This window comes from Myxocyprinus asiaticus, chromosome 19, assembly GCF_019703515.2.
Source record: "Myxocyprinus asiaticus isolate MX2 ecotype Aquarium Trade chromosome 19, UBuf_Myxa_2, whole genome shotgun sequence".
Taxonomy (NCBI): domain Eukaryota; kingdom Metazoa; phylum Chordata; class Actinopteri; order Cypriniformes; family Catostomidae; genus Myxocyprinus; species Myxocyprinus asiaticus.
Genome location: NC_059362.1, coordinates 40,536,424 through 40,551,790, shown reverse-complemented (window position 1 = coordinate 40,551,790; position 15,367 = coordinate 40,536,424). Strand labels below are relative to the sequence as shown.

General features: G+C 38.0%; 1 protein-coding gene across 3 annotated transcripts in view; it reads left to right on the top strand.

Annotated features, from left to right (window-relative positions):
- Positions 1 to 15,367, top strand: part of LOC127409864 (apolipoprotein(a)-like) — a 79,190-nt gene that overhangs the window by 48,057 nt on the left and 15,766 nt on the right. The window contains exons 37-40 of one of the 3 annotated variants that reach the window (XM_051644774.1): positions 1,426 to 1,581; positions 1,819 to 1,925; positions 2,719 to 2,864; positions 3,470 to 4,712. The exons of the other annotated variants lie outside the window; for them this stretch is intronic. Coding sequence (XP_051500734.1) covers positions 1,426 to 1,581; positions 1,819 to 1,925; positions 2,719 to 2,864; positions 3,470 to 3,631 — 571 coding nt within the window. The 3' untranslated portion in view covers positions 3,632 to 4,712. Of the gene's footprint in view, positions 1 to 1,425; positions 1,582 to 1,818; positions 1,926 to 2,718; positions 2,865 to 3,469; positions 4,713 to 15,367 lie in introns of those variants that run through there. 3 annotated transcript variants of the gene reach the window in all.

Genomic DNA, 15,367 nt, shown 5'->3' with positions numbered 1-15,367 from the left:
TGCACATAGCGCCTTCCACCTCCTTTTGAGCTGAAGACGTGCACCGTTAATTCCCAGCAGTGTTCACAAAATTTGTTCCCTGGTTGACTTCCTCTGAGCCCTGTGGCAGTCGAGTTTTCAGATAGACTCACTGCCAGCCCAGTACACGTGCTAACTAAGAGCCCTGTTCTGGGGTAGGTGCTCCGCATGTGGTGGTTCCCTGTAAGGCTAAACCCCATGCGATCTATATCCTCCGCTAGTTCGTTTCCCTGCTGGCAAACTGCGTCTTCCTTGGGCAGAGCCCCTCTGCCCCAGTCTCCATGTTTGTAGTAACTTCTCCCCCATTGGGCAGGATCTACCTTGAAGGCTCCCCACATGGTTGGAAAGACCATGTGATGTATTCTTCCACTTAAATATCCCCTCCCTCTCTTGGGGCGTGGTGTGGTCTCCGCGGTGTCTTCCCCTTGGGAGGGACACCCCCCGACTAGACCCGGTGGCCCAGTAGGATAATCCCCCTTCTTTTTTAGGGAGTGGAAAAAGAGAAGGGGAAAAGAGGCCACGAATGGGTTAAGCCTGTTTCTATCTTTGGGTAGTCGACTTGTCCCCAAAAAGGGCCGTTCGACACTCATAACTGTGTTGGGGGAGATTACGTGTCGACCTGGTGTGCTGGCTATGAGGCACACAGCAAGTCTGCCCACCACACACCGCCAGTTCACGTAACACAGTTCAGCCTTGTGGCGTTTTGTATAGGGACCCCTAGTGTCACTACATCGACACCAACGTCGAGTGAGTGACAGATAGGGAACGTCATGGTTACTGGTGTAACCTCCATTCCCTGATGAAGGGAACGAGACGTTGGTCCCTCCTGCCACAACGCTGAACTACCCGCTGAAATGGCCGGACCTTATAGCGGCTCCTCAGCGTAAAACCTGAATGAGTGGTTGCATACCAGCTCCTTTTATACCCGTATGTCCGGGGGAGTGGCATGCAAATACCACTCGCCAATTTTCAATTGGCCTTTTATCAAAGACCAGAGGTGTTTCGGGCTCCCAAGAGTGACCGCTAGTGTCACTACATCGACACCAACGTCTCGTTCCCTCCATCAAGGAACGGAGGTTACACCAGTAACCATGACGTTTCCTTTGTTGTTGCCTGCTCTTGTGATAAACCTAGTGAATACTAAAGAAGACCATGGTCTCCGTGTGAACTGATTATTTTGTAGAAATCTGTTGAGTATGAAACAATTGCATGAGTGTGAGGGAATTAAAATAAATTGGTAAGGAAGTCAGAGTTGTGTTAATATATTTAACGTTTTGTTTAAAAAAATGTGTTTTAAAATAAATAATTATGAGAAGTTCCCTTTTTTTCCACTTGAGCCCCTGTCCTCCAAAATGTCTGTGCATGTCCCTATTAATGATGAAATGTTAAATGTGTATCTATCATTAGAGAAAACCATGATTGGTCTCAGAGTCCATCCGCCATCAAGATCTTCCTTGGAATCCACGCCAAACGTGCGATAGGACCATCCAAGCAGGAGCGAGATGTTTCTAAGATTATTATGGGACCAGATGGGGCTGACATTGCTCTTCTCAAGTTAGATAGGTTAGATAGTCTTCTGTTGTCCATTGCTGATGTCTGTAATTGTAGCAATTGAACTGTAGCAATTGAAAAATTACCCACTAATTATCTCAAAATCCTGTAAAACAAAGGAATACTTTTTTTTTTTTTACTTCTACATTGTGTAAAATTAAGAGCAATTTTAGCTTTCTAGTGCAATCTATGTTAACAACATTTATTGATGACTTTAAGAGTGCAAACTCAAAATGTGCCTCATTTTAGGCCTGCAGTAATAAACGATAAGGTGTCGATTGCTTGCCTACCAGAAAAGGATTATATTGTACCCAGAGGTACTGAATGCCATGTAACAGGCTGGGGAAACACACAGGGTAGGTGGCTTAGGAGCAAAACAGGTTCTTAATCAAATACATTGTTATATATTGTTTAATAGCATTTCTGACTTACAGACTTAAAGGAATAGTTCACCCAAAAATTTACATTTTTCCATCATTTACTCACCCTCATGCCATCTGAGATGTGTATGACTTTCTTGTTTCTACTGAACACAAAGGAAGATTTTTAGAAGAATTTTTCAGCTCTGTAGGTCCATACAATGCAAGTAAATGGTATTCAGGCATTTGAAGCTCCAAAAAGGAGATAAAGTCTGCATAAACATAATCCATCAGACACCAGTGGTTTAATCAATGTCTTCTGAAGTGATCCAGTTGGTTTTGGCTGAGAACAGACCAAATGTAGCTCCTTTTTCACTGAACATTTTGCCATTGCAGTCTCTAGGCACGATTATGATTTCAAGCTTGATTACACTTCCTAGTGCTTGACTCATGCACAGAGCCCTAGGTGGTGCTATAGGAAGTGTAATTGAGCATGAAATCATGGAAGGAGATGGCTGTCAAGATGTACATAGAAAAAGGAGTTACATTTTGCTGTGCTCACCCAAAACCAACTGGATTGCTGGCCTGATCACCATTCACTTGCATTGTATGGACCTACAGAGCTGAGATATTCCTCTAAAAATCTTTGTTTGTGTTCTGCTGTAGAAAGAAAGTCATACACATCTGGGATGCAATGAGGGTGAATAAATGATGAGAGAATTTTCATTTTGCATGAACTAACCCTTTAAAGATTGAAGATTTCATAGATTCAAGCTTTTCTGTTTCTCAGGAACTGGTGGAGAAGGTTACCTGAAAGAAATCATCATCCCAGTAATTGAGAACAAAGTCTGCAACCTTCAATCCAATTTGGATGGCCGTGTGAAGGACTATGAGATGTGTGCAGGAATCATAGATGGTGAAACTGGCAGTTGTGAGGTAAAGGAGTTAACAGTGAAGTCTCATTTCCACAGATTAAAAAACACCCATGGATTATACAGGACTATAGAATCTCTATATTCAGTGACTTCATCGACTCTGTTCTAAAACTCTCTAAAGCTGCTAATGTAGACATAATCTAGGCATCATAGAAGCACTCCCAATGTGATGGCTGTTAAAATATATTATTATTAAAACACAACTCGTTTTATCCAAATTACGTAGTGCTTGTGAAAAGTTGGTGTTCCATACTGAAATAATTTCAGAAGTGGAGCAAGTATATATTTTGATGAACAATCTCAAAGACTAAAAATGTCTCTTTGGTATAACCTGCCCCATTGACTTGTGCACAATAATACCAGGAACATGCATTAAGAAAGTAAATCGGGTCAGTCGGAAGACTGCACGCAAAACAGGCGAGATTAAAATGGCAAAGTATGTCTGTGAAACATTGTCCCAACTAAATAGAGCTAAACACAGGGAATCATCTTTTTAAGTTTTGGTTATAAATTCTTTGATTTTTATTCTGTTTGCAATGATAGTATGACCTTACAGTTATTTATACAAGCGTTTTTTCCTGTTCTCTCTTGTCGTCTTTTGTTTAGGGTGACAGTGGTGGGCCTCTCGTCTGCTACGCACAAAACAGATATGTTCTCCAGGGAGTGACATCATGGGGTATTGGCTGTGCCACTGCCATGAAACCAGGAGTGTACACCCGTGTCTCCAAGTTTGTCAACTGGATTGAACAAAGCATGAAACAAAATTGAGAATTGTTCAACGTAAACACAAGCATATGGTTAGCAATGCAATTTAACTGCAAAAATTATGTGTAAGAATGAAATCTTGATACTAGGGTGTTTTAAGTAACCCTGTTCAAAAGTGGTATCTTAATAATACCTGCTTAATAGAGGTAATCTATTCTATGCTTACATTTACATTTACCTACAGTTAAATTTCTTATAGGCACAAGCCAGATGTGTTCTATTTTGAGGCTAACCCCAGTAAATATGGTTTATTTTGCAAATGCAAATTCCGTTGAGGCATAGATCAGACACTATATCTGTGCACCTTACATCTAAAAGTGAACAAAACTATCACATCGAATCATACTTACTTTGATCAGACACATACGTTGTTAATACAGTGTGTGGCCATGCAAGAAACCAGTTGACAAACTCAACAAATAATGGGTTGTTATGATAATTAGACATGATCTTGAACATATAGACAGTAAAACCCATTGAGTGGACTCTAAGTCTAATATTACTTATGTTTATAGTATGTCTAGGGCTGCAATTAATTGTTGACTGTCCATCTTTTCACTTTTATGGAAATTCACTTCCCTACATTTTTCCACTTCCTGTATTTAAAATTGGCATATATACATTTCCAGGAGGTACACGCTTGACTGATTGTGTGGAGCAGTGCATGCTTATTACATGCAACACTTGTCCCTGGCATAATAAATACGCTAGCAGATTATTGAATGAAGAATTCACCCACAAGTGGTGAGCCAGGTGTGGGAGAGATACGGGCAAGCTGCCGTATCTCTATGCATTGCCCAAAAATGCTCACTCACTGTCATTTGAACCAGTGTCAAAAGCAAAACTGCACGAGAGAGATCCAGCTTGTACCCCGTTAGAGACAGAGAAGGATGTGGCCATTCAGCAAGCCAGGTATTCTTGTAGAGACTGAACTGCAGCCAGAGAAAATAATAGCTTTGAGATTTTAAACTTCAGATAATTAAACTTCAGCATTCAATATGCTTTATATTTGTATAGTGTCTAATAATGCATCGACAATGTATGTTTAAGTTTCCCTTGCCAATAAAGCTTGATATTCATTTAATCTGCCCATTTTTATTCTATATATATTTTTAAAAGTCCACTGTAAAATGGCAAAAGATTTTTTTCCAACTTTTAATTACAGCATGTCCAATGATTTGTGTACTGTATCAAAGATTTATACATGTAAAAATGTGTCTAAACTTTCCCTGCAAAAAAAATAATTCATCGACTATGCTTTGAGGCTCACATTCTCCTCCTATACTGCAGTGTATGGTAGCAACCCCATTGGAAAACCCAGCTCTTTTTCATTGGAGGCCATTCCCCTGCTGCTGCCAGTGCCCACGCCTGTCACGGTCAAAGAGCCAGTGCCTGAAGCCTCTGTCGTCCCAGAGCCAGCACTTGAAGCCTCGACCCTGTCCCCTTAGATATGCATACCCTTAAGTAAAACTATTCTCATCAGAGGAAGGGATTAATAAGATCTGGTTAGGCCGACCAAAGCTACAATATCCAGATAGTACTTTTGATTAGTCCCCATAGTTTCCTATGTACCCTTAACTGGAATCATATTAACAGTATTCAGATATATATATGCACTTTTTAAGTTCTCATGGTCGCGTAGTGATTCGCCTCAATCCGGGTGGGAGGATGAATCCCAGTTGCCTCTGCATCTGAGACCATCAACCCGTGCATCTTATCACGTGGCTTGTTGAGCGCATTGCCACGGAGACATAGCGCATGTGGAGGCTTCACGCCATCCACCGCGGCATCCGCGCTCAACTCACCACGCGCCTCACCGAGAACGAACCACACTATAGCAACCACGAGGAGGTTACCCCATGTGACTCTACCCTCCCTAGCAACTGGGCCAATTTGGTTGCTTAGGAGACCTGGCTGGAGTCACTCAGCACGCCCTGGGATTCGAACTAGCGAACTATCGAACTCCAGGGGTGGTAGCCATGTTTAACGACATTAACCGTCATGGGAGAATTAACTTGCTGTTAACATTTAATTTGACATGGAGTAAAAGAAAAGAAACAAAATCTACAAGAGCTGGATGTTCTTGATGAGGAAATTTGGCTACTGCATGGAAAAAGTTCTTCTTGGGAAGCTTGATAATTTCACGTCGGAAAGTAATAGGCGGGTAAATGAGAGGGTGGCGGAGGCTGTCTCCGCTGTGCCCAACTCCGATATGGATGTGGATGGTGGAGAAAAAGAAAGTCTCAGCTTTCTAATGTTCTAATTATTGTGTTTCTATGAACTCTAAAGATTGCGGAAAGAGCGCTATATGCAGCGCATCCGTTTGAATAAGCTTGACTGGTCACCACATTAATAAGCTTCAAAACAACATTTATTGTTTGAATTTTGTGATAACATTTAGGCTACATGGTTTACAAGCTGAAAACAGAAATATAATTAAACACAAAACAGTCAAAAATGTTTTTTTTTTGGTCTAAAATCACATTTCTACATAAACAGCCCACTGCTACTTGAGACTCAACATGAAAAACCCAGTAAATTAATTAAACAACTTACCTTTTAGGATTTAAGACAACTGTGAGGTTATCCTAACTTTTAGATGTTATTTAAGACAATATTTAAAGAAAATTTTTCTCGAGAATTTGAATGCTGCATAAGTTTTTCTTAAGAACAATATTTTTTTCGGGAATACAACATATTCTTAACTTTTATCTTAAGTTAGATATTAAGAAGAAAATGGTAGTTAAGTAGAAATTTCTTCTTAAGAATGTTTCGTAAATCCGGCCCCAGACCACAATAAACATCATAGACCAATGGTAAACAATAGGAATTTGGAACCAAATAGAATTCAGTGACTCAGGAGGTACTCACTAAAATCAGCTGGGTTAAAAATGACCCAACACTTAGCCCAATGGTGGGTTGATATAGCACCGACCCATTGTTGGGTCATTTTAACCCAATGCATTGGGTAGCAAGTTTTACCCAATAAATTGGGTTATAAAATAACTAATTTGTTGGGTTTTATTTTTATTTTTTGGGGCCAAAATGTTGCTTTAACCATCTTAGTATTATTGGTACTATTATCATTATTAACATTATTATTATTATTGCTGTGTACATAAATTATAATGCATAAGTTACAAATATCTTGAAAATGCTTTATTCCCATTAAAATAAAAGTTGCAAACATTTTCATTAAATTAAGTAAATGATTGCAATTGTGTTATCAATTTACTTCCTTTTTATCATTAAGTTACTTGCAATCATGTTTCGATTTACAAGAACCACCACAAATAAATACGTAATGAATAAATAGGCAATGGTGAGTTGAGAGAACACCTCCTGGCACAGAATGCATTGTGTTACAAATGAATTTACTTGCAATTATGTTTCAATTTACAAGAATCAGGTACCACAAAGAAACAAACAAAAGCTAGTCCAGCTTATCCAATAATAAACTGCCTAATTAGGCTACAGTGTGTTGAGGGAACACCTCCTGGCACAGAATACATTGTGTGCTGTAGAAACTGCCAAACAGCAGCAGCAGGCTTGGGATACTCAATGTCCATTACATAAAATAAAGCATGTACCAACTGCTTGTAAAAGACTGTCTTGTTCCAGTGCCATTTCTCCTGCAATAACAAAGGCTTGAGAGCAACTGACATTATCTTCAAGCTGTAGGACATGAGGGAATTGCCTCCATTGCTCCTCTTCCTCCAAATACTGAATTATGTTCATTCCGACCTTTAAACAGAATTTTAAAATGGTAAATATGCACACATATGCAGGATTAAATAATACCCAAAAATGGATTGTCATAAATTATGTACTTAGAGGCTGCAAATCAACAAATGCTTGTTTTGCCTCCTGGTAAGAAAGCCGAAGCATCTTGCTACCAATTTAGTATGACAATGGAGGAAGAATAGCTGGCAGGGCTTTTAATGCAACATCTCCAAGAGTGTCTTTACATTAAAAGGAAAGAACAATGGATTAATCTCCAAATAAGAAGGTGAAAAAAATCTGCAAAGCACTTTTTTAAGCCATGGTAGCAGTCTTCCATTTGGTTTCTTACTGTTATACTAGTGGATTCATGTATGTAATATAAACAATGTTTATATATAAACAATGTTTATATTACAGTTAGTTCCATTCATCGAATTTGATTGGCCTAACAGTACTCTTGTTTGTGTGATATGGCTTAAATTTGTGCGTGTGTGTCTGTCTGTGTGATTGTTATTATTTAAAACATTAAAACTTGGTGTGAAAAACAGCTGTTATAACAGATTTAATAGTTCCTTACCATTCCAGGGGTGTCCATAAGTCTTGGACCATTTAATCTCCATTAAAGACTTCCATTCTGTCTTATCCACTGTGCTCGGTAGATGGTTGTTCATCTCATATACTCTTCAACTTGACTGACAGGTTGCTTATTCTTCTTCAGCCACTCCGTCATTTTGTTACTGTCTGCCTCACTCACATCTGAATCTGCACGAATCACAGAGCATCAGAGTAATTAATATCACAACAACCTAAGCCAGGGGTCTCAAAGAAGAAGCTGAACTATTCAGAATAAACACAATATGGGTTCCAGCACCTTCGTGATATTTTTTTCTCACCTGGCAATAAAGTGATGCGATCAGTCACAGTAGCTCAGCGCTCATATATTGTCCGTGACCTCTGTCCTGACGTTGAACTGTGACTGTTTGAGGCACTTTTGTTCCTCAAAAAAAAAAAAAGCCTGTGGCAGAATGGCGATACCGCCCTTGTGTATACCATACTCCCTAAAACATCAACATTATTAAGTTAAATGGATATTTTACTTCAAAACATATTCTTTTGTGTTCTTCAAAAGAAATTAATTTCTACGAGTTTGGAATTACATAATGGTGAGTAAATGATGACTCTTGATATCCCTTTTTGTTGTTTGATCTGTAAAATATTGAACTAGTTGACCTTATTGGCTATGTTCACACAGTCAGTGTTTGGGATTGACAATCATATTTAATAACAGGTGTGACTCAAACTGTCCCGTTCACACAGCAGTTTACATACATACATTATTTGAGTTACTGCATGTAAGTAACCAATGTCAATTCCTTTTTTGTTCTCACAATAGCTGTGAACATCACCTGTAACCAGTGACAGTGACTAAAGTAAATATCAAATACGGCAATGTCCATAATACTGGAAATTCTTATTCATCCTCCTGAGTTCATCCAACAAATCTTAATCAACTGACAGCAACTTTTATACCCAAGTGTAAAGTGCAGCATTAGAGTTGCACAAAACTGACGGGAGCAGCTCTGGTGGAAGACAGCGACTGGATCTATGACATACAGCTCATATCTCTGTCTCTGTGAGTTACCAGAACCCCACATGTACACATGCAACACACACAAGACATGGGTGTGTGCAACACAGAGTGGCTATCGCATTGTATGACGTAACAGACAATTAGTTGTATAGTGCAGCTCCGTTCACACAGCACGGGTTCGCCAAACATGCAGTTGTGAGTCCTTAAAATTTACGGGTGCGAGTTTGGTTATTGAATGCGGTTGTCACTTCGGTAAATAACAGAACTGTGTGTGAACGTAACCATATTAAGTGCTTATATACAGGACTGACAATTGTATTCTGCTGCTGTGTGAAAGTGACCAGTGTTCTGACAACTGGGGTTGAGCATACTCACATATCCACTGCCCTCTGAATCTCTAAGTCATGGGAATTGTGTGACCAGGGCCAGAGCCAGCTCCTTCTTTCTGAAAGTGTGCAAAACTTTTGAAAACTTGCATTACCTTCAGTGGCGCAAGTTTCATGTGAACACTAGGAAGGACAAGTCAAACTCCGACATACCTGTTTGCCAAAAAAAAATTTTTTTAAAAAATAAAACTACGTCTTTTATAATATATCCAAACTGTACAAGTGTCCAGATCTGATTGGGGGATTTCACCTATAGACATTTGGCAACCCCAAACATGCCAATCTAATTCTGCAAATTGCCGTTATTTAAAGTCTGTTATTTATCAAATGTAGAAAATTTTATATTTTACTTGCATGATTAGCAACACATAACACAAATGATCTAAAGGGGATGGTGGTTTTACAGGGGGGTGCTATTTCATATTTATTGCAACAAGGGGGATGGCATCACCTTGCATCCCCCTCAACTCGAGCCCTGGTTGTTACAAGCCTAGGCCTCACCTGTGACCCTGCCTCTCTTCCTTCTCTGTCTGAGCTACTACCTGGCAGGACTGCTTCTGTCACCTGATAAAATAACACACTGATGCATGCCATATGAACAATGAGTCAACAACATGTGCCTATTCAAAGCTCTCATTTCAAACACACATTGATGAACCATACAGTACATCATCAGCCTAACATTTGTCACAATACTGAATCTCACTACTAACACATCACCATGTCATTGTTCGACCTCACCTGTGACCCTGCCTCTCTTCCTGCTCTGTCTGAGTTACTACCTGGCAGGACTGCTTCTGTCACCTGACCTGACAAAATAACACATTGATGCATGCCATATGAACAGTAAGGAAAAACATTTATGGCTTAGTGAAGCATTATTATTACCATTACTGTTGACTCTACACATTAGCAACTGAGAAAATATTTTAAGTGACTTTGACGTGTTGTAAAGTAACTCCTAATATCCACCTCTCTTTTTTTGGCTGTCATCCTGACTCAGCATATCACCAAATTAGCCTAATTGCCACACACACACACACACACATTCTAATGTTTAGGCTTGCCACTCATCCCGTGATTGAAAAAATGCACTGTCCCTGAATCTATATGACGTGATTTGTCCCGTATTTTCGTGCACAGAACTGTTGGTATAAGGATGGTGTCTTCCTCACTTACCGGTAGCCTCAGTGTTGCCAACTTCTTTCAATGAAAAGTAGCTAAAGTCTGCTAAAAAAGTCGCTAAAGGGGCCTGAAAAGTCGCTAAATTGGAAACACTGGGTAGCCTGCATGATTATGCGCATCTAGTTGGGAGCTTTGGCGCTTCGTACAACTGGATGTATCTACAGCCTCTCACACATTAGCAAGAAATAGCAAAGCCAGTCCTATTAGCGACGTGGGTTAGGGAGGCTGGACTTGTAGTAGAGAACAAAATCTGTTAACCGTTTGTGTAACACAAATTGTGACGCTGCCTGTCTGGGCCAGGATGCTCTTGTAAAAGAGATTCTTAATCTCAATAAGACTTTTCCTGGTTAAATAAAATAGACACCGACACTGACGGACAACAGTGGTTATATATTTTAATTGTTTGATCAAAATTATTGCTAGGGACAATTCAGTAGTTGCTGGATATTGGTAGGGACGTGTCCCTAGCGTCCCTACTAAATTCTACGCCCTTGCTAACAAAGTGTATGTAAACTTCTGACCCACTGGGAATGTGATGAAATAAATTAAATCTGAAATAAATCATTCTCTCTACTATTATTCTGACATTTCATATTCTTAAAATAAAGTAGTGATCCTAACTGACCAAAGACAAGGAAAGTTTTCTACAATTAAATATCAGGAATTGTGAAAAACTGAGTTTAAATGTATTTGGCTATGGTGTATGTAAACTTCTGACTTCAACTGTACATACATACATACATACATACATGCATACACTACTGGTCAAAAGTTTTGAAACACTTGACTGAAATGTTTCTCATGATCTTAAAAATCTTTTGATCTGAAGGTGTATGCTTAAATGTTTTGTAGACAAAAATATAATCATGCCACCATAATAATTTGTTTCATTATAAAACTAACATTTTATTTAAAAAAGAAAAAAGATTTTGAAATTGATGACTTGGACCAAATAATAAAGAAAAGCAGCCAATAAGTGCCCAACAAAGATGGGAACTCCTTCAATACTATTTAAAAAGCATCCCAGGGTGATACCTCAAGAAGTTGGATGAGAAAATGTCAAGAGTACACGTCTGCAAATTCTAGGCAAAGGGTGACTACTTTGAAGATGCTAAAATATAACATAGTTTTGATTTATTTTGGATTTTGTTTAGTCACAGCATAATTCCCATAGATCCATTTATGATATTCCATAGTTCCATTTATGATATTCCATAATTTTGATCACTTTACTATTATTCTAAAATGTGAAAAAAAAAAAAAAAAAAAAAAATATATATATATATATATAAAATAAAGAATGAAGTGTTTCAAAACTTTTGACCGGTAGTGTACATACATACATGCATACATACATATACATATAAATATACATATATATATATATATATATATATATATATATATATATATATATATATATATAAATATTAGTAAGATTCTACTTGTCCTAGGAATTATATATATAATTCCTAGGACAAGTAGAATCTTACTAATATTCTCAGCTGTTAGAAATGCCCATTTCTCTTTCATCAACATGAACCTTCAGGTGATCTAATACAGTAAGATCAACACATCAATGTTGACATTAAAAATAAGTGCACATTTTAAGTGTGCTTAAGTATATTGAAACACATGAAAGCATATTCCCTTAAAGTACACTAAAGCAGGGTCAACCACTGGGTCACGACTCATTGATAAATATCCGTGGTCGCGGATCATTGTCTGTTGTGTCACGAGATCTTTCCTGTCATGGGTTAGCATTAGAAGAGTAGAACTGTACTGCGATGTTTGGGGCAACAATTACCTCTACCGTCGAATCATGTTAATATCTCCAGATTTACGTTAACGACCGTAAAGAATCATTCTTTTTGGACAAGGTGTCTTTACGTAGTGTAGCATTTCGTGACTAACGAATCATTTTAATTTAATTGAATTTGTTAACAGAAAGTATACTTTTCCTATTAAATGTTTTCAAGTTCATGTCAAAGACACATTAAATTAACGTGAATGCACTTCTTTTTTATGAGAGTTATTTGTGTCTCTTGGCCTCCTAGTTGATAATAGACTTGATGTTTTGTGACATTGGGTTCTTTTAGTAAGAAAAAAATCTGTGTTTATCAGTTTAGCATTTTTAATGCAGCACTTCAGTCTGAAATATCTGAACATGTTATGTAGTATACAGTGGGAAATTGTTATGTGTTCAAGTGTTCAAATGAATGTGATGTAAAACCAAAGCCATTTAGCTAAACAAATATCTAGATCGGATCATGTGATCAGTTACAGTAATGATGGGTTCAGTACACCCTAAATAACTGACAAACACGACATGATGTGGTCCGTGTCCTTGGTGCATTCAGCCTATGATTGATACTAAATACACTATGTTTGTTTTACTTACATATCATGACATAAGTCTCAGAACCTCCTTGTCCAGTTAAATAATGCTCCAACATGAAGTTTCAAAAAGCAGCTCTTTAAGTTGATCTTCTTTATAGGTAAGTAAATTAACATTAATTCATAAAAGTGTTTTAATTATTCTATTTCTGCTATCATTTACATGATTACATTTTAATAAACTGACCAAAATCAGCCTATAACAATACTAAGTGGATTTGGATGTGATTCATATGATTAATCCTGTTTTTGTAATTACAGGTTTCGTAAGAGAACACATCGAAAGCAGTGGTAAGAAGACAGTTTTGCATAGTAGTATGGTATTATAAAAAAACAAAAAACAACCATGTCATTTGGGTCATTCAACCATGAACATTTTATCATCACCTCTCAGTCACCATTCACTTTCGTTGTTTGGAGTAAATGGTGATGGAATATCTATTTTTGGTGAACTATCTTTTCAAAGCAAGTGTTCTTTCCATTCCTATCACAGTCTTTTGACACAGAGTTTTGTTGATCAAGTTTCATAATATGATAGAGAACTGGGTATATATTTTAGAGATCCCTCTAAAAGTTACATGGGATCTTTTACATGGGTTGATGGTTTAAGCGATTCTAGGTAGATAGCACAAACCACTGAATTTATGACTCAACTGTCCAGACAGATTTATTGAGCAACTGACAGTTGGTTGCATGTTTGTTACTAATTACTCTACTAATTTTTGTGATTTAAATTTAGCTAACCCCTTTTCTGATGTCAAAAGCTGATGGGGCCACGATTAAGAAACCCAATATTATGTATGTTTCAATTACAATTAGTATTTTTAGAAAGACTAGCTATATTGACCTAACTGAAGAAATGATGAGGAGCCATCCATTGTGGTTATGGCCCTATTATTAGGCTACCAATGACAATTAAACAATGGAAGAACTGTGACAGGCTTCATAAGGGGAAGGGGTTTAAAATCTGGACCTCCATGAATTTCGGCAAATTATAGACAAAGTTTTCATCCTGTTCTAACAAACTGGCCGTGTTTAAGATATTTCAAGATATGACTTAATATAAATTATTAAGAGCCTGATGAAAGGAAAACAATATTTCAAAAGGACACAAACATTTCTCCTGGAAGTACAGTCCCAGCTCAGTAAAGTGGCCCACTCATACAGTAGGTACTGTCAGAATATTATAACTAGCCCTATAAAAATAAGGTCTTATTTAAATTAAGTCAATTAAGTTTGAGTTCCCATAGCATTTTGAAGTAAAACAAAATTGTAAAATTCAAAAAGTTCCAGATTTCAAATGTAAAAATGAAATGCAGTTTAGTAATTCTGTTAATTAGTAATTAACTGCAGTTATGTAACTAACCAACTTTGAGCTTGTGGGTGAGCTTGGTATCTCAGCAATCACCGAAGACCATTTTTGGACCCAGAAAAAACCCTGGTTGTGCCATAGTGTATGGTTGTTTTGAAATTGTGAATGGTAGATAAATTGGCATAAGTGAGCCAATAAATACAAATAATAATAATTGCCTTGTAGGATTGGATTAGTTCTTGTTGTGGTGTTAGAAATTAAAGATAGAAGGCCTACTAGTATCAAGAATGCACACTATATGTCCAGGGACACATCAAGGTGCCATGGGCATGGGTCCCCCTGGGCTTGAACGACGATTTGCCTGTTCATTAATGCGGCCCTGACCATGACATCAAAATCTCACTCCAGCCTGAAATCCAAAGTTGGCAACCCTGATCTATTGCATTTGTTAAGAGAAAACAGCGATGTCACACATACAGAAGAAATGGCCTTAGACTACGTCCACATTAATCTGGATAAATTTGAAAACAGTGTTTTCGTTTTCAAAACACATTCCGCCCACACTGCCATTTTCCAAGGCTGGCCCGTCCTATAAGGCGATACAGGTGGCCACCTAAGGCCCAGACGAGCCTATGGGGCCCTGCGAACAAGCGAACATTTCATAAACAATTCATAATGATTTCAACAATTATCAGCATTCTGCGATTTTATTTTTAAATTCCTTGTGATAACATATACATTTATTCAACATTGACACAAAACACAGCTATGCATCACATAAAATGGATTCTGGTTTCCTTTGAACTGATTAATGCGCTTTACTGTATGCAACATATGCTGTTCCCAGAGGAGCCGGTCATCCCTGAGGGGGAGGAATGTTATGAAGGTGATGAAAGCTCATACCGTGGTGCCATGACAGAGACCATTAGTTTAAAGAAATGCCAATTTTGGACATCCATAAACATTCCAATACACCAAATAACTACCCTAAAGCATAAGATAAATTACTTTATTCCTTTAAAGCTATAGTTAGTGTGATGTGTTGTGGTATGTTATTTGTTTTGTTATTCAGTAAGCCCACACATTCAGAATCAGAATTTCATGCGTTGGTCTTGAAAGACTGCATGATCTTGCACCTTTACTTG